The sequence below is a fragment of the Schistocerca piceifrons genome, chromosome 7 (assembly GCF_021461385.2).
Source record: "Schistocerca piceifrons isolate TAMUIC-IGC-003096 chromosome 7, iqSchPice1.1, whole genome shotgun sequence".
Lineage (NCBI taxonomy): Eukaryota > Metazoa > Arthropoda > Insecta > Orthoptera > Acrididae > Schistocerca > Schistocerca piceifrons.
Genome location: NC_060144.1, coordinates 105,231,032 through 105,258,670, shown reverse-complemented (window position 1 = coordinate 105,258,670; position 27,639 = coordinate 105,231,032). Strand labels below are relative to the sequence as shown.

General features: G+C 35.5%; 1 protein-coding gene across 1 annotated transcript in view; it reads right to left on the bottom strand.

Annotated features, from left to right (window-relative positions):
* Positions 1-26,354, bottom strand: part of LOC124805480 (bromodomain-containing protein 4-like) — a 35,479-nt gene extending 9,125 nt beyond the window's left edge. The window contains exon 1 of the mRNA XM_047266044.1: positions 26,337-26,354. Within this exon, the coding sequence (XP_047122000.1) occupies positions 26,337-26,354 (18 nt within the window). The remainder of the gene's footprint in view (positions 1-26,336) is intronic.
* Positions 26,355-27,639: the final 1,285 nt, after the last annotated feature.

Here is a 27,639-nt window from a genome sequence, read left to right as displayed (position 1 = left end):
CTGATCAACAAGGATCGAAGATATTTTCTGTCCCTAAATGAAAACGATTTGCATATGTGTAAATGTAGTCATAAGTTAATTTGCCCTGAATTGGCAGTATTCTTAGGTAGTAGAGTGTACAGCTGTGAGAAAGAATTGTGTATGAATCATCCCCCAAGAGATGATTGCCCTAGAATTTTAACATATCTTTATCATCCATTTCTTAAACTATGTTCTGAAGGTATCATTTTCTCCCCCTTGATGTCACATTTACATGTAAAAATTACAATACACCTGAGCTACCCCTCACACTCAAATTTAATAACAGTGGATTCATTGTGAATGCCACACATTGTGATTTGCCACATTAACTATTTGACAAGCCTAGTGGATTGCCAACTACATTTCATTCAACTGGATATTTGCTACTAATGAGAACATTATGTGTTTATTACATTGATTCATACATATTATCATATGAAAAGCATTCCTTATCAAGATTTTCTGAAGACAGTGATTTAATTAAGGATATCTATGAAAATGTAATTTCTTCCAATGATCAGTTAAACTTCATTGAAGCAGCAAATAGAATTATGTCCTTCGATTCATCCAGTAATGTTAACGTATATTTGATGGTCAATATTGTGTTTTTATTGCTTTTATTGATTTGTCTTTTGTCAACAACATTTGTCATGTGTGAAATTGTCATCCTGAAAGCTCGCCTCTCTGTACCGAACGTTACTGTGTCTGCAAATGAAATAGACATTGCAATGCTTTCTGATGCCACGAGTGGTGAAGTAAATTCATAACGCCTAGGAAGTAGTTTTGAGCCACCTATAGTTGCTCTTTTTCTCTGAGGGGAGTGATGTAAGGATTTATGGGTTTGCAAGTAGCCTTACAGTATGTAACACGTGCTCGCCAGCCGACCTATCTTGGAATGCTGACAATTTGCTTGATCAGTAGTCATGTGCCAGGCCACAATGTGCCACAAGAGAGTAAGCCACTGGCCGCCGTCTGCAGTGAGCCATAGAACTAGCGTGGACTAGGAGACAAATATGTCACTTTTCTTAGCTCACCATGGAGCCTTTCGATACGACCGTAATTATCTGGTGTTAGGATGTCACAGTGATGATGGGTGTGCATAGCGTGCATGTTTTATAATCAGCCTTTTATTAATAAACTGTTTAAACCTACATCTCAGTGTTCATGTATCCCATACCTCAGGGACTCACTGCTTACGAATCCTCACAAATAATAAGTGTAATTATCCTATTATCCTCCGGGGTTAACAACACAAACAACCTCCTTGTACTTATTTTTGGCATTCTGTTACTGGGCCTTCAGATAGAATTATTTTTTATTTATCTTCAGCAGCTTCAGTAGTATCAGATATTCAGATTTTCGATACAGTCGGATGCCATAAAACGAAACAAAGTCAAAGTGAGCTCAAGATGGAATATAAGAACAGCTGAATAGGAATCGAGACGAAATTCAGGCATATCGGCATGTGGATAAAATCTCGGTTTTCAAGCTGTGTCAATTCTAACAAAATTCTCGAGCTTTTTATGGCTAGATCCGCCATTCAAGAATTTGGAAGCCTTTGTAAAATTTATGAAATATGGAGATCCAGGCGACACTACCATAACAAAGGACCAGATGGATCAAGAATTTATAGCTATGAGGATGGTGGAAGGATGCAATCCCCAAGTCTGGCCAGATAGGGGTTTCAGGAGGCAGAAGCCTGTGTGGAATTGGAATTGGATGCTAAGGTGATGGGGAGTCCAGATGAGGTGACAGTGAGGGGTGAGAACAAGGTATTTCAATATGAAGATGGTATCTGTTCTTTCGTCCATGTCCAAAAGAACAGATACCATTGGTGACTGTGCATCTCTCTAGAATGAAATTATAATTAAATCAAGACCTTGAGCTGTCAACACGCTTTGATATACATCAAGGGGGAAAGTTGAAAATGTATGCCATGACTGGGCCTTGAACCCAGGATCACCTGCTTACAACGCAGATGCTCTATCCATCTGAGCCACTGAGGGCACAAATCATATAGCAACTGCAGGGACTTATCCTTTGCACACTCCCTGTGAGACCCACAGTCCCAGCTTAACGTCCACACACTACATTCACAGTGCCCCTGCCCATTACACTCATTACTTGTGGCAGACAATTTTACTGAGTACCGTAACAGGTTGGGCAATGCGTGTGCATCCACATAGAAGAAGAAGGTCAATGGCTGGTTACCTTAACTATATGAAGATGGAACTTGGAATGGCATAAATAGTCATAGGCATTCTGCACATCGAGGGAAACAAAAGTAGCAGAGGGGCAAGAGCGAAGCTAGGAGCCTGTAAAGAGAGAGAGAGGAGATGGATAAGTTTGCGATGCTGGTTGCCGGTGGAGAAGGAAGGCCAGAAACGACACTGGGTAAGAGAGAGGAAATAGTGGTGAGTTGGTTGGTGATGATGCCGGCAAGAGAGGAGGGACTTCAATATCTTACTGATCATGGAGGTGAGGCATATGGGACAATAGGAGGAAGTGTCAAAAGGTGGCTTCTTTGGTTTAAGGAGCAACAGGATGTGGGAGGTTTCCACAGGTCAGGGTAAAAACCAATGGAGAGCATGGTGTTGTTCAGGGTGGCAAGGGCACCAAGAAACGAGAGAGGGGATTGCTTGAGGCAGAAGTAGGTGATGCATTTATGACTAGGGGCAGTGTGGCGTTTGGATCAGAGGATTATTTTAATGTTGTGTGCTGTAATAGGGGTGTTCATTTTTGAGGACGGTAACTGGTCCAAGTACTGGAAATGGGGAGGAGCAAGCAATGGGACAGTGGTACCGGTGTGGTCAAGGCGATTGGGGGAGAGGGAGTAATCAAAGTGAGGATCATCAAGTATGGAGGCGTGTTACTGGGGGTGTCAGGAAAAGGACAGTTGTCATGGAGGAGTGGGTAATGCGGAGTGGGATGTCTACCAGTAAGGTGATGGAAGGCAGACCTGTACGTAGAGGACAGGAAGTCTGGCACTGTGTTTGGTTCATGTATGGCGCAATCCGGGTTTTCTGTGCTGTCAGACTGTTTCAAACGCGCCTTTGTAATTGCCAGTGGTGGAGGAGTGTGTTCCAGTCAATAATGTGGAGGAAGGGATCGTAGACCCGAAGGTATTCATGCAGAAGAAGAATTCCTTTTGGAGGAATGGTAGGATGGTGGGAGTGGATACGTTTGGTGGGAACGTGGGTTGCCACACTGCCAGAAATGGTATGCTGGAGGAAGGATGAGGTGTGACCGACGTCATCAGGATAGTTGAAGGGAATGGGCTGGCTTCTGACTTACATGTTGATAGATTCCCAGTAGGCATTCTGGTCAGCATGATGGTCGTTGTGAACGACCATGGGAGGGGAGAGGGGCGACAGGGTGGGGAGCTGTGACAGGGTGAGGGACAAAGTAGATGGAGAACAGGACTGAAAGGTGGTCACTGCGAATGGGATCTAAGACTTCTGTGGTGTTATGCTCAAGGAGGTTGGGTGAAGGGAGGACGATATCAGGGGTGGTGTTACATTCAGGACAGCTATGCTGAGGTGAAAAACTGAATGGGCAGTGAGGGAGATATGCTGGAGAATGTGTCAGTGTTGTAAGGGATGCATGAATTGAAGGATGATTGTAAGGAAGTGGACGATGTCTTTGGCTGCGGGGGTAGGCAGAGGGAATTGGGGGTGTGGAGGGTTTGATCAGTGGGATGAATGGTGGTAATGGTAAGCTATGATTTGATGGGAGTGGGTTTTGCCTTACATTTAGAGGAATAGTTGGGATGGGCTTCATGACATGTATTACCTGAAGGAGGGAGGTGAGGTTCAGACACTGTTTGAGGAAATAAGTGGGGGCAGGTGGGAGGATTTTTACAGGCAGATAGATGTAAGGTGATCATTGTAGACCAGGCACTTTTGGCATTGGTAGGACTGGGAATGGAAGTGGAAGGAGGATGGCAGTTATAAATACGGGACCCTCCCATGCTGAGGAGGTGGTTGATGGAGGAGGGAAATTCTATGAAGACATGTATGAGGAAGGTGGGTCCAGGGACACTGTGCATGTGGTGGGAAGACCAGATTCTGGAGGCAGGGTGGATTCAGTTCTGCCAACACCTCCATCTCCATGACCACAAGGCTGAGCCTTGTGAACACTGAGGGTTGGAGGCGGCAACAGTGGTGAGGGGTTGGGTCTGGTAGGGACAGGAGGAGGTAAGGAATGGTGTAAGAGTTGCATGGCGGCCAAAGGTGACATGCAAGATCTTTTTGAGGAGGTTGGCGCGAAGGGAGGGATTGGGGGATTTGATGAGAACTTACAGGGAATGAGTTAGTAAATGGGGGCATTGGGGAAGTATTTGTGGACTTCTAAGGTGGTGGATCAGGTGTTACTTGGGGCTGGTGCAGGAGAGGACAGAGGTAGGCATGTGAGGGGGTTGGGATGTGGGATCATAGTGATATCCCATGGGAGGTCAGAAGGGTTGTTGGTAGATGGTGGTTTTTTGGTGGGGGGGGGCAGGAGTGGGGTCGACACTAGATCGTTTAGAGTTTTTTTGGTGAGACTGACCTGGGAAGAAGGGTGAGGGATAAGTTGGAGTGGGAGGTGACAGAAGGCCACCCCTTCTTGAGATGTGGAGGTGCCAAAATGAGGTGGTGTCAGTGAATCATCAGGGGTGGCTTCTGTGGCCTGGTGGGCTAGGACCTGGTTGGGTGAAGGAGGTACTGATATTGCAGGGTGACTGGGGACGAGGGGAAATTTTTGAGGGCAGGTGGCATGGGCAGAAGTGGGAGTGGACTGATATATCTGAGGTACAATTTGGGGAAGATGGGAGGGTAGAAAACGGTAATGAGGGGAGGCTGGGTATAAGGAGGGGGCCAGAGGAGGAACTTCATGAAGTGATGGTGGGGGTAGGGGAAGGGGAAATGTGGATAATGGTGATGACTGGGTGTCTAAGTTTAAATACAGAAGAATTTACTGCCGACAGGTGTTGCCTAGGTAGGGAACGAAAACTCTGAGTTGGGAGACGAGACATCAGACGAAGACAAACACGAAGACCACGCAATAGCATGGCGACTGTGACTGCGATGGCGACATGACAACAGACTCTGAAGCGGCGAGCAGTGGCGGCCAGCTGGCAGTAGACCCCAAAGCGGCGAACGACGGCGGCGGTTTCGGAGACGGAGGGCAGCAAGACGGTGCAGAGAAGGGCCTCTGAGAGCTTCCAACTGGCGAATTGGTACTGAATGTAGCCCAGACGACAAATTCTTTCGTGTGGAAGGAGGGATTCCAACCGTATGGATGTTAAAAACGCAAGGTTACACCTGCAGGTGGCTGCAAAATAAAACGCAGGGTGAGGTGGGACCAATTTGGTTAGATATTTCCGCTACATGACGGAAAATTCGACCGACTGTGGCTGCCTAGATGACAGGCTTGTGTAAAGTGTAGCATCATCAGCAGCCGTCAGCCGCTTGACCCATGTTTGAGTGTAATTTATTTACGGGAGGGGAACTGTAGGCTGCATATTACGTCCGACAGATGGCGATGGACTGTGCTGATTGTGGCAGTTCAGTTTTTCGTCTTGGAATGTGCTGTTTAAGCATGATATTGAAGATTATCATCACAGAGAAACCATACTATCCCATCATATGTATTAATCTCGTTTTTGATGGCTAGGTGTTCCATTCCGAAATGTGGCTGCTACATGCCTGGTACATATAACTTTGCATGTTTGTTAACTATGCGACATAGCCCCCAAAATGGGGCGTTGGGGATGGTATAACAATAAATATAAAAATTACTCTGTGATGGTTGATTATGTAACTGTAGATAAAAGAGCTATTGGTAATTCCATACACAAATGTCTTTGGAGAATTTCGTAGTATAATAACATTTTTTCTTGTTTCTGAACCACTGCAGGATCCTCCACCGCCAGGAGTAGGAATGAGCACTCATACATTACTGAGTTTCCATGCAGATTATTTTTGGTGTGTGTATATTTTGACTCCCTGTCGTTAAAGTTACGGTACAAGTTTGGTCCATGCATTTTTCGGGTTTCCAGCCATTTTATCTCAGGTCATGTAAGCTGTGGCTGCAGTGCCAACACAACACCATACTAGACCAACATTGTAAATTGGAACTACTTCTGTGGCCGCACACTTCGGACATCGTAGCGCCTACTGCATCGGCATCCCACTTTACGACCAACCATCATGGGGTGCCTGCATCACAGGGTGCATATTCACCAGGATAATCTACGTCATTTGTGTTGTCAAAACGAAGACGTACTGGCAGCCACAACACAACACAGCAACAGGTCTCCACAAACGGCCGACAGGAACTGCTACCCGTTTGCGGAGTCTGCAAAGCAGCTTCACCAGAGGTCGCAGGTAGCCTAGGAATCACTTTGCTACGCCTGGCACGTGTTGCAAATAGTTCCGGTAGATACAACCACCAAAGGGCTTTATAAGGCAGCGCACTGCCTGGGAAAGGCAGTTCTATGCACCACTTGGGGATACAGAGCTGTCGTCCTGGTAGCCACAGGACGCTTCTTCTGGCTGGCCGATCTCTTGGTATAGTTGACGAACCTCTGGCTTGGTAGAACTGTTTGTGTTCGCTACCGGTGAAGAATTTGGTCTTTTTTATTTTTTTAAATAATTTGTTCTTTTGTATTTTGTTTCGATCCGCAGTTGGGATCGAGTCGGTTGTTCTTTTCGATATTGTATTATTGGTTCATTTTGGTGAGCCCAATAAATTGTTTCGTCTTGTGTTTTTCGCATATCTATTCTGCTACCATAGATACTTCTACACTGCATTCCGCATAAGGTTATCGAGTTTGTCGTATTTATGTGTAGGAGTGGTATACCATGGTTATCTCTTAGTGGGGTACTGTGGACAAGGAGGTGGTGGACTTAGACTGGTCTTGTAATCATGAACTTTGCGAACACTTCGGTAGAAAAGATGTGTTTCACAGTAGCAAAGAGGAATAAAAGCTCATATCACTTAATATATGCATGTTTATTAGACATTTTTTATAGTTTTAATCCATATCTCCTCCAGAAAATGTCTTTTCCAGACCATGGGCCCTCATATTGATACATTCACTCTTCTTCATCATCGATGACAGTTTATAACATCAACATGTAATCACCCTGTACGTCTGAGAAACGCATTGTAGAGATTTAAATGAGACTTAGCAAATGGATGGAGGAATACCACAAATACAATATCAAAACAAATGCTTTGCAAGGAATGTGAACGTGAGTTAGTAACGACAGGTGGCCAGCGAAGGTCAAGGCTGTAAACAACTGGAATATGGTAGAGTGGGAAACACAGTTTTTCGATTTAATATTGTCACAAAAGAGGTTGCAAATAGGTACTGAGAATAGCCTTAGCTTCTACCAAGAGACGATACCGTTTGCATGGTGTCCAGACATGCCACGAAAATCAAAATCAGCGGTTCAAAGAAGCTGCTTCCAACCTTCCCTAACATATACTGTTGAACCGTGTTCCCATCACAAGGAGTCTCATAGCATCTACAAGCATCAATGATGGTCTTAAGGTCCACTATACAGAAAACGAAACTTGACAAATTGTGATCTGAGGAGATGAGAGAAAGCACTTGAGCAAGTAAGAATACGTAGACTCGAGTGCTTTGGCCACACTTTTCAGGATATCTAGACTCAAGCGCTTTGGCCACACTTTATTAATGAAGAAAGGAGTACAGCTACAGTAAATCTGGACAGAGATGTTAAAGGGGCTCAACGTGTGGGTGGACAAGGAATTCGCTGGTTGGTGCTAGGAGCCTGTAATCTAGATGTTACCAAAGCTTCTCACATAAAGTTAGACAACCTAATCGGTAATCTTTTACTGTCAACGATATTGTACAGATAAATAGGAAAAAAAACAGTTCTAGGGAGCACACGTTTCAGGATTAAAACAATAGTTTATTCCGCATTGTGCTTTGTGTTGTAAACTGTTGGCGACTGGCACATTGGAAAAGTGCTCAAATTCATGCAGCCATTATGCAATAAGAAAAGCTCAGGTCCGATTACCGATTGAAAAACGCTTTCTGCTTAATCACTTTAAAAGCTTCTCGAAAACGTGCGACAAATTGGTGAGATTCCCAGACACACAATCTGCCTTCTTCCTCCAGATTACTGTACTACCTCTTCCTCTCTCCCCTTACAAAAACCGACCACTCCAACCGCCAACTATCTTCAAAAACTTGCCTAAGATTGGATTTAGGACCTTCAGTGTCACTATATGCCCTGTTACTCCTCTTGGTACATCTCCTATTCAGATGAGAAATATTCAAGGAGGGATTGCTCGAGTGTTTTGTAAACAATTTCTTTGTAGACTGAATGCATTTCCCTAGTATTCTTCCAATAAACCGAAGCCTGCCAAACTCCTTTACCTACAACTGAGTCCATGTGGTCTTTCCGTTTCCTGTCTTTACAAAAACATTACCCCAAGGTATTTGCTTCATTTGACTGATCAAAAGAGTGAATCGCTAATGTTGTAGTCATTGATGTGCACAATTTTACATTTCAGAATTTTCAAGCAAGTTGCCATCTTTGCGCGACTTTCAAATCTTATAGAGATCCCACTGAATATCTCTGCAGTACTTCAGCCTATATAGCAGCATTGTCTGTGGAAGTTTCTTTTTATTGTTGAAATTGTTCAAAAGGAAGCGCAGATGGAACATGAACAGCAAGGATCCCAACACATGTCCCTGGGACACACTTAAAGCTACCTCTTTATCCGTTGTTTACTCAGAAACCAAGATAACATGCTGTGTCCTCCCTACCAATATATCCTCGACCTTGTACCTCAATGCAGAGAGTATTGGGGCAAGGCAGTTCTGAGCCATTCTGAATTGTTGACAGACGTATCCAAGATGGTGGCGATGACGTCATCCAAGATGGGGGCTAAGACATCATTCAAGATGGTGGATTTTGGCTGTGCTCCAGACGTAAATTCTCAGGAATTTCTTCCTCCATTAAGACATATGTTAGATAGACTGCTCCTGACGAGAACCTCCTTCTTGTCAATGGTAGACTTATTAATGTCTATGCTCCATCTGTCACGGGTTACTTTGCTGCCTAGATTGCGGAATTCATAATTTCACCTATTTCGTGATCACCAGTCCTAATTTTAAGTATCTCGCTGCTTTTCATTTCTCCTATTTACTCGCACTCTGTAACGTGTACTCATGAAACTACTCAATCTGTTCAGTATATCGTGTAAATTTTCCTGATTTATCACTGATGAAAGCAATGTCATTAGTATCTTTTCAACTTGAATTTGAATTAAATAGCTGAAACTTCCTTTTATTTTCATGATTGCTCCTTCAATGTGTAGACTGAACAGTAGGGGTGGAAGACTACATTCCTGTCTTACACCCATTTTAATCTGAACACTTTGTTCATGGTCTTCCATTCGTACTACTCCCTCTTGCCTCTTGTACATGTTGCACATTATGCATCTCTCCCTACTTTTTGCCCTCATTTTCCTCAGAATTTCGAATTTCTTGCACCATTTGTTATTGTCGGACACGCTCTCCAGGTCAACTAATCCTATAAACGTGTCTTGATATTTTTTTGTCCTGTTTTCATTATCAACCTCAATGTCCGAATTGCCTCTCTGGTGTCTTTACCTTTCCTAAAACCAAACTTATCGCCATCCAACACATCCTAAATTTCTTTTCTATTCTTCTGCATATTATACTTGTCGACGACTTGGATGCATGAGGTGTTAAGCTGAACGTGCCATAATTCTTGCACTTGTCGGCTCTCGCAGTCTTTAGAATTGAGTTGATCTTATTTTTCCGAAAGTGAGATGATATGTTGCCAGATTGATACAATCTACACACCAACGTAAATAGTCGTTTTGTTCTCACTTCCCCCAATGATTTTAGAAATTCTGATAGAATGTTATAAATCCCTTCTGCCTTATTTGATAGTAAGTCTTACAAAGCTCTTTTAAATTCTGACGGAAATACAAAATCCCCTTTCTTTCCAAATTGACTCCTATTCCTTCTTGTGTCACTTCAAACAAATCTTCCCTCTCACAGAGATCTTCAATGTACTCTTTCCACGTCTCTGCTTTCTTCTCTGCCCATTGTACTCTTAATATCACCACCGTCCCTTTTAATTTCACCAAAGGTTGTTTTGGTTTTCCTTCTGACAATCATTTCTTTTTCGATTTCTTTACATTTTTTGTTCAATCATATCGTCTTAGCTTCCCTACATTTCCTGTTTATTTCATTTCTCTGTGACTTGTATTTCTTTTTTCTTGAATTTCTCTGATCATTTTAATACTTCCCTCTTTCACCGACCAACTGAAGTACTTCCTCCATTACACATGATTTCTTCGCAGTTACTTTCTTTGTATCTTCATGTTTTTCCCAACTTCCATTATTATTCTTTTTAGAGATTTCCATTCCTCTTGAACTGTACTATCAATCGAGCTATTTCTTGTAGCTGTATCTATAGTGCTGGAGAAATCAAAGCCCATAGTTTCCTGTAACTCTTTCTTTTACTACTTTCCCTACAACTGCATTCCAGTCCCCAACGACTACTGTAGTTTCATCTCCCATTACATGCTGCATTAGCCTTTCAGTATCCTCACACGCTTTCTCTCTGCCTTCCTCTTCAGTTCACAGCAGCGGTACATACACTTGAACTATATTTCACAGTGCTGGTTTGCTGTCGATTCTGATGAGATGAGAACAACCATATCACTGCACTGTTCACAGTGACACACTCCATGTCCTACTTTCCTATTCATAACGAATCCTACTCCCATTATACCATTTTCTGCTACTGTTGATATTAGCAGTTACTCATCTGACCAAAAATCCTTGTCTTCTTTCCATTTTACTTCTCTGAGACCGATTCTATGTAGGTTGAGCCCTTGCACTTCCCTTTTCAGATTTTCTTGCTTCCCTACCCCATTACAGCTTATGGCATTCCATGCCTCGACTCCTAGAGTCATTGATTATTCAGTCTATTTCTTGCAGTTTCCTCCCTTTTGGTAATCCCCTCCCAGAGATCCGAATAGGGGTCTATTCCGGAATCTTTTGCCAATGGCGAGATTGTGATGAGACTTTTTCATTTACAAGCCACATGTCCTATGGACACATGTCATGAGCCTTTAATGCAGTGGATTCCACTGGCTTCTACGTTCTCATGCTGTTGATAATTCCTTCCCACCATAAGGGAAGCTTTGTCTGCTCCTCTGTTCTCTTTGACAAGGCCATTGGCAGAATGAGGGTGGCTTTGTATGCTAGAGTTATTTGGCATAACAACCAGGCATGCACCTATCAAGTTCCATCACCCCATGGACGTCATCAAGTCTATGACCTTATAGAGGACGCAATGTCTCCTCCAGCAATGACAGAATAATCGGGTAACTTATGAATTAGTGAACAGTGATGAGAAAGATTTCTGTTACATTCAGAGATGAGTCCAGTAGGTGACAGATGGATCTCAGTATAAGTTTATGCTGACCCTTGATACTGAATCTTGCCCAACAGTAGATCCATTCCATAAGTTCTGTCCCATTTACCTCAGTCCTGCCTCACACCAGGACTGACCCAAGTTACGTAGAACCTACAGAATGGTTCTAATTGCAGTCCCTCTTTTTAGGTCTAACTCATTTAATTTCATTAAAGAAATAAATATTTTGTAGTAAATTATTTAGAAAATGAGTAATTATGAATATTTCTTCTTAACATGTTCAATTATTATAAAACATCAGGAAGTAAATTTAATATTTTTTTTTATAAAAGGTGCATATAAGAAAAAAATTAATTATGTGAATGTAAGATATCTTTTCCTTACCAAAAAGTTTTACAACATTCACAAGTAACTTTATTATTTTGGCAATATTTTTTACTTTCTTCACAAATCCAACGATACCCACCTGCTTCATACTTACATTTATCAAAGTCGTTAATATTCTTTTTATTCAGACAGTTACCTCACTGCTCTAGCTGTTTGGGGTTGTCCATTTAAAGATTATAAAACTTAATAGGAAAAAAATAAATTTAAAAAATCACAAAGTGGATTTCAGATCATGAAAATCAGTATTTCTATTTTTATGTTTCTTCATTTCTGTACCAAATATTCGAAAATCCCAATTAGTAATTAACTTAGAATATCTATCTGGTAACAAAATCTTAAACTCATTATTAAACTACATACAATTTTTCCCATACCTGGTATTTATTTATACACATCCAGTAATACTACACAAAATATTTATGACTAACTCACTTACCTTTTTAATCTTTTTTGAGAGACTTGCATTGCAGAAAATTCTTGATTAGGCTTTCCATATTTACAGAATACATTAACTTTTTGTATAATTTGTAATGTCCATATGGTAATGTATCTATTTTATTTTCCTAAACATATCATTTATCATCATATGGACTCAATGCTTTCTTATTTATCCCAACTTCATAGATGTCATGTTTTCCACTTTGAATTGTATGTGTTTTCCTTTACTGTTCTCTGTTGTTAAACAAACAGACTTCATAATCTTCTAAGCTAATTCTACTTTTAACAATACGTTGCTTCACTCCTTTAGATTTTCTCTTTATTTATCACCACCCTCATAAACATAAATTTTTGCTGTCAAACCACAAAATTTTTCTGTTATTTTTCCATTGCATTTATCTTTCAGTTTCCCTGAAACTTTCTTGTTTACTTCTGGAATGCCATAAATATTATTTGCAGCATAATTAATAGTATCTAATTTATCAATCATCATTTCATAAAAGTCTTCAGTTTTTGTATTGTAAATGTAGCTGTCCATATCTTGAAATTACAACTCAGTATTTTCTCCATTTTTCAGTTCCATTACCCTATAGTGAAAATCATACATCAATTCTTTAGATACATCAAGTATACTGGTACCAAAATAGATGAGTTTATTAAACACAATTTTGGTTTTATTCATACAAATAGCCACAAGATTTTCATTAAATGTAGTTCTTCCTTGAAAGTTTGGTTTAGCTATAAGGTTACTACATTTATCTACATCTGTCACTATGTTTCTTATGCTTTCCTTCATTTTTCCACACACAGATTTTACATTCTTCATTTCTGGAAATCATTCCCAAAATCATTTATAGTTTTAGTTCTAATATCCATATTTAAATCTATATATTTGTTCAACCAAACTGACTGATGGAATTTTAACACTATGTATTTTTGTTATTTCATTCCATGACACAGATACTGTTTATGATTTAGTGAACTAAAACTATGTTTGTGAATCAAGGTACTCAACAACTTGCTTTATTTAGATCCTGGTACATTTTTATTTTCATGAGGTAATGGTAAATCTTTGTGTAAATCATGCATTTCTTTTGGATATTTTAAATCTAATTTTAAAAAATCCGGTTTTATCTGTATGTTATATTTCACTTATTTTTGTACAGTCAAAGTTATTTGGTTGATCCCTTTCAAATCCACCATATGCTAAATATTGACACATTGCACAAACATATAAATTATCTCCATCTAAATATGCTAAAAAATTTGATACATTTTTAATGTTGTAATCTTTCATATTTTTATTATTGGCTTTAACATACCTTTCACAACATTGTGATAATTCTTCCCTTATTCCCTTCCTAACCATTAAAATTATATTATAACCATATAATAAATCAAGTGACTGTTTAGTCAATCAAGACCAAATGATTTTATATGTGTTTTTCTAAAATTTTGAAACACGTTAGCTCATAATGAAACATCAGTTTCAAAATACAGATCATGATACTCATCAAAAATTTTGATATTAAGCTTTTTCCAATTCTTTCTGCATGTTTACTATCGTCATCACTTATTTCATAGCCATATTGCAAAATTCTACCTTGCTGTCCTTTCAAATTTTTCGGAGAATCCATGTAATCATATGGGTATGCAGCTTTTCTGACCACTAGATTGAATAACTCTTCTGAGAAAAACTTTTTCATATTTTTCTTTCGATCCTGTTTGAAATTAGATTACAGTTTGTGAAACAGAAGTGATAAGGCCATTAATTTAAATGTATCAAGAAACCTTATTTTCAAATTTCCTGTCCTATTACCAAATCTAAAATACCTGTCTTCATTATGAAGTATTAAATCTTTTTTTTATCATAAGCAAGTACTTTTATAAACAGATGTGAACGATATCCAGACAAATTATGGAAATAAACTGGGACAAAACTAGGTTCTTTTACCTTTAAATTACAATTATTACATAATAGACTTATAAATTTTCCAGTTACATGATCATCATAACAAACCCTTTTATTTTTCCTTGAGTAATGACGGTCACACAATACACGTTTTCTGAATCTTCCATATCTTGATTGTTCTTCAGGAGTGAATGGTCTCATTTCATCAGTTTCAGAATAAATTCTTCAAATTTCTTCTACTTCTTGTTTTATATATTCATTCAATTACTTGTGTCATATATAAATTATAGGATTCTTACAATTTCCATTTATATATTTTATATAATAATCTGCAGTTAGTTTCAAATTTTTGATATTTCATTGTGTATGACTTTCCTAAATTGTCCTGATAATTGTTCATCTTAAACAACAAAGAGCATTTCAAAATCAGCATAAATGACAAACGGAACTTTCAGTGTATGTTGGTAATTTTTAAAACGAACGTATGGATCCTTCTTCGGCATTTCAATGTTTAGTGGTTTGTTAACTAAACAGTGTGATTCCAAATGAAGTACATTCGAAAATATTATTATCGATTAATAATGCTGATGAAGAAGAAACAAAAAGCATGTTTGAATGTAAAAACTAAAGACCTGTAGATAATAAATGGGAAACAGCTACAAAATATAAAAATGGTCGTCCTGATCTTGATCAGAATCTTGAAAATTTTGAATTTCTGGTAGAGGTTAATGATATTCCAAAAATCGAGAGTAGAATTGATATATTTATTAATTTCTATTCATTTGATGACAAATACCAAATGTATCCACTAAAAATTATGAAATGAGAACTAATCTTTCTTTACTAGTGAAATAGAGTAAACATAAATAATAAATTAATTTTACTTTTTTATGCTAATTTGACTCAAAACCACTCTTGATAAATTTTTAATATAACAATAATGTGAATTAATTCCATCTTTGAATAAAGGAGATTTACATGTTTATCTCTCATTTCGCCCAAGCTGACAAGTAAATTTATACAGATCAATGAAAGAAACTTTAAGAACCATTTCTTGGAATTATTTAAAATGATTACATACATGAATAATGGATTAATGGTATAATAAATCTAGGGGTTGCAAATTGAGATTATATATTTTTTATAAGATTTCTTCACAATTGACAAATTACTTTTTCTTTTAAGTATTCACTCAGACACCCTATAATAAAAATATGGTTACAAACTTTGTTTTTATTACTTTAAGACAGAGAATAATCATTATATTCAGATTGTTCTATTATTCTAATGCTTTAAATATTTATTGTTTAAATGGCTCAGGCAGATTTTGATATTCCCACATTCATTACTTTGAAATCCTATTATAAAATATTCAGATTATATTTGTTCACTTGTTATTTCATCCCAATTTAATTTATCTTAAGATTCTGTACTAAAATTTTCAGCCAATTTTTTACTGTGTGATATATGTTCCGTATGTAATCTGTCTTGATATTGATCATAAAATTTTCAGATAATTTTTTTCATGCTGATAGATATTTCTAATATTTAATCCCGATTCAATATCAATTTATCTCCAAGTTATCACATAAAATTTTCAAAGAAATTTGACTTGTTTTATAAAAAGTTTAATAAGCAGGATATTTTATCCTAATTTACATTATTCTGATAAACTATTATAGAATATTCAATTAAATTGTGTTAACTTGATATTATACTTCAATTTAATTTGTCTTCAAATTTTCTGATGAAATATTTTGGTATGTTTATGTCCTGGTATAACAGTCCAATATAATTTGTCTTGAAATTGTATCATGAAATTAATATATATAACTTACGATATGATATTACAATCCCATTTAAACTATCATCAAATTCTGTTTGAAATTCTTAGATAATCTTTTATACCTTGACAGGAGATTCCAATCTAATTTAAACTGACCTCTAATAAAATCGACCAGAAAATTTCATTCTCATATTATATAGTTTTCCATACTCGTTTGCCCTAAAATTCTCTCATGTAATCCACAAATAATTCCTAATCTCCATATATATATATATTATTATTATTGGTGTTTTGCCCTTAAAGAGCGCATTTGGACTAAACTACATGGCCAGTTCCTTTTGCTGCCTTCCTTGCTGCCCAAACTTCCCTCATTCGCTCGCTGTGTTTCTGTTTCCGGTCCTCTGTCCATACTTCTTGTCGGCTTCGTGTCTTCGGCTTCATCTTGATTGCCTTTTTGGTTGCCCATATTTCTTTCATCTTCTGGCTGTGATTTTGCTTGCGTTCTTCGGTCCATTTTATGCCTGTTCGTTTGTCGCATTGTATCTCATGTAGTTTACTTTTCTTAATGATGTTTCTGAACTTTATTCTGTCGTTTATTGTGTCTGCTGTTATGTTGAGCTGGTTCAGGTCGTTTTCTACCTCTGCCACCCATTTGTTGTTTCTAGTGGTTACCCAGTCAAAGATCTGTTTGGTCAGCCTGTGTGATGGCATTCTGTATAGGTGTCCATAGAATTGTAGTCTGCGTTTTCTAATCTTTTCTGTGATTGTCTCCGTATGTTTGTACAGTTCCTCTGTAGGTTTCTTGATCCATATTCCATTGATGTTAGTTGCGCCAAATATTTTCCTAAGTATTTTCCGTTCTACTTTTTCTAATTGTCTGATACGTGTATGCCCTCGGATTAGTGTGGTCTCTGCTGCATATAGTGCCTCGGGGAGCACCACCGTGTCGTAATGGCGTAATTTGGCTTTTTGTGAGATAGACTTCTTGTTGTAATGATTCCACACTACTTTGTATGCCTTGTCCAGTTTAGTCTTTCTTTCTTCATTTGAGTCTCTGTTATGTCCACTCATTTGTAGTGTTTCACCGAGGTATTTGAAGTTTGCTGTTTTGTAAATCGTGCCATACTTTGTGTTCAGAGATGAGAGTTTCTTTGTGCTCATAAACTGTGTCTTTTCGTAAGAGATCTGTAGTCCAGTTTTGGAAGCGATTTCGTGCAGTTTTTCAATAGCGTCTTTTGTTTCCTTTATACCTTTCGTGACAATCGCCAAATCGTCTGCAAAAGCCAGGCATTTAATCTGTAGGTTTCCTAAGGTTATCCCCTGTTGTGATGTTTCCCATTCTCTTATGACCTTATCTAACACCAGATTGAAAAGGAGAGGTGAGAGGCCATCGCCTTGTCGGACACCTGTGCGAATTTCAAAGGGCTCTGATAGTTCCCCACAGAACTTTACTTTGGAGGTTGTGTTGGTTAAAGTTTGCTCTATGATAGCCTGTATATATATATATATATATATATATATATAGGTCATTATTTGGAATATACTCAGTAATTTTAATTTATTTCCATTCTTGCTGAGTACAATTTATATATTTTAAAAATTATAATTTTTTCATTGTACAAGTTTTTCCTTTTCCAGTTTATAACATTCTTTCATTCCTAACTCTTTGCTTTGAGTTTTAATTCTTGTACAGTATAGCTATCACTACATTGTTTTTATTTATTACGTCATTAATATTAAGATTATTAATGAAATCTTGACGTTTTACTGAGTTTATAATTTCTTTTAAATTCTAATTCTTTGGCTATACGTTTTAATTCGTGGCTCTTACACTATAATTTTATCTGCCATGCATTAAGAAATTACTTTCATTACATTTGTAAAAAATCCAAGACATTATTAATCCTTTGCAAAGAAATAATCTATTCACTGTAGAATGAAATGATTTAAACACTAATATTAGATTCTCTATTATGTATGGGTTTCATGTGCTAAATATTTCATACCGGGAAATATATGAAAATACAATAGAACGTACAAGACTTTTCCACAAGTTAATAATTCAACCCCTGAAACATTAAAACAATATAAAAATGTAATAAAATTATTTTCAGTAATTGACATCTATTTCAAGTACAACTAATACAGTAGTTGCTAGTTCAGAAACACCCATAATATTTATAAGTTAGTATATGAGGTAAATAATTTAGCATTATGTGAGGATTGAATATTTTTAGAATTATGGCTGTCTTTAAAATGTAAAGAACAAATATACTCATTACACCTAATATACTCAATATTATGGGATTTGTTTTTTTTGGAAAATTGGAGAAATTGATCATTGATATTTTAAACAGAAAAAAATCATAGTATGAAATTTTTAAAGGAAAATGACATAGATTAAGAACAAATACAATATCAAAATGAAAAAGCTGGTTTCTATCCACATATACAAAATGATACCAAAACACGTCTCCTAATGATTTATAATTATGGTTACTTAATGCTATAGATTTTATATCAGCAGTTGCGTTATTGAAACATTAAAAATATTTTCTTAAGCATAAAAAAATCGTTGTCTCCTATGCTGAGTACGTAAAGATATATAAAGTCATTCGATCTCAACAACTTATGATAGATTTTCAAAATCAGTTAAAAATCAAAAGAAGAAAAAGAAAAATTAGAAAATAGAAATAAAAGCTCTAGCAACATGAATAGGAAACTATTCATACCCAAGTTTAATCAAAAAAACAAAAAATTGGTCATATTTACTTAGCTACCTAAAAAGATATCCCTCAATCAATAATTTTAAAGTAAGGAAACATAATTTGTCAATTAGATATTCTTATTTTAAATATTCACACAATGAACATGATAAATTTTATATATGTTACAATGATAAAGTATACAAATTAAATAAGGCAGAGAATTTAATTTATGATTTACTTCATGACTTTAGAGTTAAGAAAGACAAAGCAGTTTTTGTTTTACATTACATGCCATTACTTGAAATTGTTAAATTAACGATTAAAAATATAAATGAACCACTCATTTGTACCAGCAATCTGACTAGAAATCACTTAACAGAAATATATACAATGGATCCAATTAAACCCAAAAAACTACATGATGGTAATGTTACAAACAAATTACAAGAGAAAATAAATAAAGTTTTGCATGATTGTATAACTGGAAATACTTTAAGTTTAACTAGGAAGCTATTATTAGATAGAGTAGTAACTGATCGTGTTAGTAATACAAATGTACAGATTTGTTTTAATGAACAAAATCAGTGGGAATAGTAATGTAATTAGATTATAATTACAATTATGTATTAACCATTTCTCAGTTGAAGTAAATTTCCAATTTATTTTTTCATAATTCAATTTTATATAGGTTTCATAATGATATAAAATGAATAAAAACCATCAGATTTCATGAACTCAAATTTAAAATTCTCAAGTGATTCTGATATGAATTTATTTTATTAACCTTTATTTGAATATCAAATTACGCTCTGTTTTGCTGTTTTGTAATGATATCATAACCATTTACTGGATCTTCTGTATCTACTATTCTTCTACCTTTAAAATTAACATATCCTTTTGTTGCTTTAAAAACGTTGTGTAATCATTTACTTAAACTTTCTACTTTTAGATGAATTTTTACTTTGAATTCATTTTGCATTTTTTCTTGATGTATTAGAGTACTAATCATGTGACCTTAAGACTGGAGCTTATTTCCAAAAACGTCCATTTTTTTACTCAAAATATGATTAAACTTGTAATTATTTTACACTGTTTTAAAACAAGCAGATGCAAAGGCCCACAAATAACTGCATTGAAGTTTATTATTCCTTCATGTTATAGTGTATCTTATTTTTTCCCATATAGTTCATTAATTGTTTTGGTAGACTATCTCCAGATGAGTCAAAAACAGATTCTGTACCTTTATTCTTATAATAACAAATTCAATGAGTACCAGGATGACCAGATATATCTCAAGTCACTTTTCCTGATTCAGTTTTTCTACGTTCATTATTTAATTCATCAATCATAAAAACATGTGTAAAATATTTAGTTTTAATTGTTTAGCAAGGTATATAGTTCAAAATTACTTAATGGATTAGGATATATATGTATTATTTTTGAAGTCTTTTACTTTAGTTTCTTTCATTTCCATTGCAAAATTAGTCTGTTTTGTTCTCCTAGATCAATACTAGAGTTATTGATTTTTCTAGATTCAATATTTGTAGTAATTAATATTTTTACTACTTATAGTCCACATCCAGTATCATCTAATTCTAGGCCCATACCTAATTTTCTTTTTCCATGCATTATTGTTCTAACTACAGTTGCAGGTGTTTTTTCTCCTATGAAGTTTGACAAGTATACGTCCTTTCTTCTTAAGCTAACTGAAGTTCTTTGTCTGATTGACATCTCGATTCTATATCGTTATGACCACAATAGGTGATGTCAAGTTGTTAGAATGCTTTGTCTCATTGATTTATTCCAGAATCACTATGTCATAGTCTTTCTTCTAGCTTAGTAAAAGTCCTGCAACACATATACCCTGGTAGATGAATGTTTGGCAATGGCTAATTATTTAATGCCCAATTTACTAAACTATCCCATAATTTTCCCTTTTCGGAAATGTTTGTGGTAAATTATTTATAAATCTCATTAAATACAATATAACTTTTTAATTATTAGGAATGAATTCAATAAATTTATTTGTTAACATTTGTCTTACTCAAACTTTTTCATTTTCATAATTTTTAATTCGAGCTGATTCTTTACCATGACTTACTGCTACTGTATCGATTAAATCTCTTACATAATTCATCCAAACATACACAACTGGGTTTTCTGTATATTTCTCTATTAAACATTTATCTTGTTACTCAGGTGAACTTATATCTGAATAATCTGTCGAATCTATAGTTGATCTTAAGTTTACAAAAAATGATCATCAGCAGTTTTCTTTATCAAATAATTATGTTTATTACCTCAAATATCATTTAAATTTGCCTCATCTTGTTTGAAAATATTTAAAAAGATATAACTATTTGTAACTAATTCTTTTAGTATTTTTGAATAGGTTTGAGGTAAATAAATACAATCTATTCCTTGATGTCTTCGTCTAGTAAAATATTCTCTAAATATATCTTGATTTACAAGAATGAAGTTATGAAATACCACTACTGAATTATCTAGACATTGATCTAATGGTGTAATTTAATCATTATTTTCATTAGAAGTAGCAATTTTTTCTTTATACTTATCTTCAGATTCTTACATCCTCTTTTAAATTCTGGGAATTTTGATTCCTATAAGCTTATGGAATAAACATACAACTGAGTAAGTTTATTCCAATTCAACCATCCTGGAGCAAAAATATAACTGTGAATCATAAATGTAGTTTTTCCACAATAGCGTAGTTCTATTATTGCATGAATACAATTTGGTAAAATTTTACCACATAATTTTTTTTCTTTCCTGGAATATAATTTTTGATTCCCAATCTTTCATTTAATTAAATAAATCTTTATTGGTATAAAAGGTTTGTCTATTTGAGTTGAGTGAAAAGTCATCTGTTGTTAAAAAATTAACTATTCCAATAAGAGAAACTTATTAAATGTTACATTAGTTTGTTTTTATATGATTTTCTTAACTCCAAATATTATATCAATAAATAATAAAATGTACTGTAGTGGAGAAATGATAGAAATTCCCCTAGGTCAATACGTTTTTAGATTATTAGAAAGATTTATTGATCTGGATACGCCAAATATTCACGTCAGAACTGATGAAATTTTGAACACAATTACTTTTGAAAGTAATGTAAAGCTGTATACAGATACAAACAGTAGTATTGGAACTATTGTGGGATTTAGTAGAGGAAATGTTGAAGCCAGTAGAAAGATTGTTGGTAACAATGTTCTTAAATTATATCATTCGAATTAATTAATATAAATTTTAATATAGCTGATGGAATGTTTCTAAGGCATACTGTTCATTTTTATGGAGAAACTGATGTTATGGCTCCATTCAAATATAATGTAGAATTTGGTGGACCAATAATTCATGACCAATTTACTGTGTAGATACTCCTCTTTTTGATCCTATTCAAGATTTAGAAATTACTATAACCAATGAACATGACAATCTGAATGACTTTAATGGTACTTCTGTGTCAGTGGTTTTAAAAAGATCTTAATAAATTTTATCCCTAATAAATCATGAATAAAACTGAGAGTTATCGATTTTACTCATTGCTTGTGTATGAGAACACATAAAATAATTTACATGCACCAAACAAAGATACAGAGACTGAAATAAATATTGGTGATGGATGTCTTGATGAAAATCAGGCACAATTAAATATGAACTTTAGAATTCTAATCCTAATCCTGAAGGATCAGAGTTATATTGCCCAATATATTTTGGAAAATCCAATAAAAAATCAGTAAACATGTGGAAAAACTGTTTGTAACCATAAAGAAAGGAAACAACAGTTCATCTAGAATCAAACATCCTTTTATTTCATCAACAGTTATATTATATATGACTTCATCTGTTACTGATAGAATAAGCTTTGTACAACACATTCTTAATAATGGAAAAATAAGGAGTTAAGAGATACGAGGTATTCCATCCACTAGGAGTACTTGGTGGATATATGTAGGAAGGAGATTTAACAGTAATTTTTTCAAGATCTTCTAGTTCTGGAGATGCAACTCTTAGATGGTGTGGGTATAAAGAAGCTGGAGGTGAAATTAATGATACACTTCCTAACGAAGGAAAAATGGTAGTAGAATCGATGGGAATTCGTGTAACAATTGTTAAATATGAACCAAATTACGAGTTAGACAGTGAAAAAATATTCTGAAAAATCCAAATATTTCAATACCTTTTTATGAATTTAAAACTGTAGAAGTTCCAGGATTGGGTGGTAACAAAACTTTAAACTGGGTATCACAAATAATTACAACCCTGGATTAATTGATATGACATATTTGGTATTTGTTACATTTCAGACAAATCGTATAAAAAAATCAGTTGCTTGACTCTTCATGGAAAAAACGACATTTTCCCATGGGAGATGTGGAATATTAATCCTCCAAACAGTTTTCTCAACGCATGTAGTGCATTTCTCGATTTGGAAGAAGTTGCACAACTCAAATCAGACACTGACTTAACTCCATAAAATTTCATTTCAAATTATCTTATCTACATCATTAACATGACTTGTAGAAAATATTGTAACTTCAAACAAAATGACTATGTAACATTGGCAGCTTTTAATGAAAAAATTGCTTCTTATACTTTAGCGTTTGTAACAATGTATGGTAATAAAAACTTATCTTACGATGCACACACAGAATATTTACTGAAAATTTTTGATTATATAAATGAATAAAAAATTAGAAAAATGTTATGTAGAAAATAAAAACTGAAAAAATTATGTGTCAATTAGAAGAAGATATTTCAGATAGCCCTCATTATATAGATATGTTAGCATTCTGAAAGTTCAAAATCGGTTAATATTTTATTTGAGAAAGGTGTTTTTCTACTCATCCATGCAAACACCATAGGCCTTGTCTGCGTAAGCCCTCTCATATAATTGCAGCTTGTATTTAGTCAGCAGCATGTGGCCTCTAGCTTCTAGATACAATAGTACTGACCTGCTGGAACAGTTTATTCAGCGCTAGCATCAGAGGAAAGAAGAGATAACACTGTCTTCTAACTGTACTCTGCTCCATCTCACTTACACATTCTGTCTACACCGTTCATTAAGCATTTCATAACTTCATTCAGAAAAACGTTGAAACAATCCCCATTTACAACAGTATGGGAATATACCTTGTTTCTATCATATAACATTCTTTTTAAATCTCATTTTGAGTGTTGCAGAGGAACATTATGTATTATTTACATTTCATCTCTTCGAGTAAAATACGAAAATGTGAATAAAATAACTGATTTACATCCAGAATAAACTGATGAAAATAGCATTTAAAGACTGCACTTCCTTTTCACATTCCAATTGTATGCACAAACTGCTATCGAATACATTTGCGCCCAGAGTGCACCAGGCCAGGACTGGGCTCGCCACACAAGCAATGGCCATCATCAATCATTAGGTTGCTGCTGTTCGAGCTCTGCCCCCCTCAATTAAAGAACACAGGACCAGATGCAAGAAGGACAGCTAACTGGATTTCTATTTGGACTTCGAAAAAACTGGATGGTGAAATGAAATAAAGAGAGTAACATGAAGAATAGCCCTCCAGATTTCTTTCAGATGACACTGAAGATTTTGGGCTTTTTGTGAATGCATTTCTTTCTGGAATTTATTTTTTATGTGCAGTGTCTATAAAAAATGTTAAATTTATTTTCTTTCATTCATCTTTTGTATGAAAAAATAATTCCTTTATAATAAGTGGATATAAGAAAAAATATTCATTTTTATTATAAAATATACGTTTTTTCAATGAAATTGAGTTAGGCCTAAGAAGTATGATGGGAAGTACAGAAATAGACTAATTGCAGTAATTGATCAATACCAAGAAGTTCAAAAATTCAAGATATCTTACCTGGCCTAGTTATCCTAAGTATCACATCCATCATGGTGAACATAGGCCAATTTACCTACAGAGTTTTCTGCAGCCCTGTGACATCAGATTTCAAGCTGCAGACCTGAGGATACTGGTACTGCGTGCTTGGTTGCCAGATTACTTATCCTAACTATAGAATCTGTGATGGCAGTCCAAGATGGATGGTACTTACAGCTCAGTTTAATGTGGTATGAAATTCGGAAACTGCCATACCCTAAGCTAAATCAATGTATCATCGCACAGATGGCTTATTTAAATATTTCCCCCCAAACTAGGTGGCAAACCACTTGAACTGTTAAAATAATTGATGCCCAAAGCTTACAGTCCCAAGATATGACATATTCTAACTGTATAACTATGTCCCGTTTAAACACTGAACGTAAGACAGTATGGGGAAAATAGCATTTTTATTTAAATAACTTTAGTGGAAAACCCCATTCTGTACAAATTGCATGTGGGATGAAGGAGTTGACCACGATACGAATGCCACCAATTCCACACTGCACCACATATTCTGGATACCATGTCCAGCGAGTACTGTTGCATCAAACTACATTGTCTCAATAACATTGTGTGGTACTATGCTGTCTGGGTACAGTTGCACTGTACTATCCAGTACAGATACCGCCACACTGCACTATGAAGTCCACATGCTGAACTGCATTATTATATTGTAAATAGGAGTGGCACTTACAAGAGCATCGCCAACTTTTTCCCACAGAAAAATTGTATAGTTGAAAAAATATGTATAGCTCACCTACACATACTTCAGTTTTTTTGTGCTGTCCCATCTTGCAGCTAATGTGACCAGTTTCTGATTATGTATCTCACAGAAAAACATCAACATCATGGTAATTCAAAGTGCTACCGTGATCTGTTCTAAAGTTCTCAAGGTCCGTGGACTTCTTGGGAATAAGACAAGTCCACCTGATGAACATTTCGTTCTTTGATTATTGTTGGAGGAATTGGACAATTTTTTTGCTGACACTGATAGCATGGCTCACTTTGAAAATATCATGCATGTTAGCAAGAAGAACTTAAATGTGCGAACACCATTACACGCCATTTAGAGGCATTCTACTGGTGGTGATAATCTATGACCAAGTGTATTGTCACCATGTCCATTGGAACCTGTATTATCACATGAATACTGTTTCGTATTTAAAATGTATGTAATTCTCAAATCATCTGATTCTCATATTACTAAATATCTATGCATGAATGTTTTTCTTGCTGGTTTGTGAAACTTTTCAACTACTGTCGCCATAATTATTCGATACTATATCTTTCTTGAAGCTGTGAAATCAATTAAATCATTTCATTCAAGTGGGCTGTATTTCTTGCAGTGGGATGGTGTGAAAAGTTGTAATCATTAAACTACTTGTTTGGAATATTGTGACATACATTTCTTCTTGTATTTCGTATTGTTTGGACTATTTATTTCTTCATTAACTTCCTTTTATACAAGAGTTATAGATAATACTTCACCACAATTTCTTATATATTTTGGTAAATATCTGTCATATTTTGAAGCTATTAACAGTATGGGGTACAAACCTCAAGTTCTTTCAAATTCTTTATCTCAACCTTACTGTTTATGTACAGGTTTTTTGTATAAGAAAATCATTTAAGTAGTGGGTATTGATAGGATGTTCAACTGGGTTGGAAGTGGAACATTTTATGAATGGTTACAAGACGCCATTTGTCTTTGAAAGTGTTAAAAACATTCCATACCTGTAGGTCTAGACCCATCCCTGTAATCCTTCTCGGCTTGCATTTTCTGCAGTAACGACTCTTCCTTGCAGATATTTCATATAGATTGCAACAAAATCTGATGAGATTCTATGTAAACATTAGCCACAGCTGAAGTACTGTTACCAGTAGAATAATTTTTTTTACAGAATTGTTGTTATTATACTTATTCAATATTTATTAGTGGCATTTCTAGATGAAGAATCTGCTATTGTATCTTTCACTGCTCCACCACTTATTTAATTCACTACTATGTCTCTTTGTGTCTTGAGTTTATGTATTTCCTTCACATTGAAAATATGTATTAAGAAATTGCATGTGACACTGGTAGGTTGTCACACAGTGATAGCTTGCAAAAAATTAGGCAAATTTCTCATAAACCATCAATTTGATATTCGATTATAGATAAACACGAAAAGAAATTGAATGATATTGATCCACATATTATCAGTGTGGCAGTAAAACTGCAACAAACTGACAAGGTTTGCAGTAACAAACTACCAAATTTTGGAGGATAAATTAGAACAAAATGAACCACAGTTACAGTAAAATTGTTACAAATTATCTTTAATGTAGCAATACCTATTGAGAAAAATATTTTATGTTACAATGAAACTATAATAAATTACCCCTTCTCACAGTGTAACTGTAACACAATGCCACTGTTACACTGCAATTGTGACAAATTACCCCTTGCCACTTAGAAATTGTAACAAACACTTCATGTTTCAACAAAAATTTGTAATGGATCTTATATGATGACCACGAATTCTAATCCTCATACAGATTTAAATACAATAACGAATTAAACAATATTTCAGAGCAGCCAGGCAGAAACACAGGTATCAGACTTGTGTTGTGCTAATTTGTGTGGAAAATTGCTGTAGTAGAAAATCTTATAACGACCCCTTGCAGTATCCTGAGATACTAGGGGAGGTGAAAGCATCTCGCCAGGACTGTATGGACAGGGTCACAATACTCCAACAGTTATCAAGTGTTGGGGCACAGTTGGTGTTGAACAAGAAAGGAAATATCTAATTATGTACAGTCAGTCCTACACCACATTGATTGATGTGACTTACTGATATTATACCAGCCTAAGACTTGTTTGCCATTTTATGTTGACGTTAATCTCAATTAGATGTAGACAGTGCATTAAATGTCACATATGACATTTAATACATGTATAAACTGATTCACAGAATATGTGCAAAATATCTTACAACAAAGCTTTTGGTTGTGACTGATAGGTAGATGTAGATGCTGAAGAAGCATATCTGAACTC